The 677-nt window shown below is 40.9% G+C and overlaps 1 protein-coding gene across 1 annotated transcript; it reads left to right on the forward strand.

The window, feature by feature from the left end:
- Nucleotides 1-207: 207 nt before the first annotated feature.
- Nucleotides 208-435, forward strand: LOC102132544 (small integral membrane protein 7-like). The gene is given in 1 exon segment (XM_045368648.1): nt 208-435. A coding segment is annotated over 1 exon segment (228 nt).
- The last annotated feature ends 242 nt before the right edge of the window (nt 436-677 follow it).

Below are 677 nucleotides of genomic sequence, written 5' to 3' on the forward strand. Positions count from 1 at the left end.
AATCTACTGGAATTTCTACAACTAATCCTTGTGTACCTTGATCTTTCGCTTGTTTTCCATTTCTAAGCCCATTTGTTTAAATTTCTTTGAAACTTCCATAACCTTATATACAATATTATTACATTGACCCTCAGCCTTGCCCATTTTTTTCTGACTTTTAGCTTTTCTGTTAAAATATATTAACCTTGTTATTATTTGGCCATGAAGATGATTGGAGACATCCTGCTGTATGGGACATTGTTGATGAATGCTGGGGCAGTGCTCAACTTTAAGCTGAAAAAGAAGGACATGCAGGGCTTTGGGAAGGAGGTGTGGGAGCTCAGCACAGGTGACAACATTAGGGAATTCTTACTGAGCCTCAGATACTTTTGAATCTTCACCATCCTGTGAAATGTCTTCATGATGTGCTGCATGATTGTGCTGTTTGGCTCTTGAGTCCCAGATATGGAACCAGGAACTCAGGTTCTCAGATGCTGAGTCTCTGTTCCTCCATTCCTGATGACTTCAAGAATGCTTTCAACCAGAAAACTAATGACCTTCACAGGAAGCCCAAGCTCTTGGTGTTGCAGTCTGCTTAGTCCCTAGTTCAGCTAGGTGCAACTTCTTGTCCCAAGACCAAGAAGAATAAGGCACATGGACAGCAAAGAATGAGTAGAGTAGGATTTATTAAGCAGAAG

The sequence above is a fragment of the Macaca fascicularis genome, chromosome 13 (genome assembly GCF_037993035.2).
Source record: "Macaca fascicularis isolate 582-1 chromosome 13, T2T-MFA8v1.1".
Classification (NCBI taxonomy): Eukaryota; Metazoa; Chordata; class Mammalia; order Primates; family Cercopithecidae; genus Macaca; species Macaca fascicularis.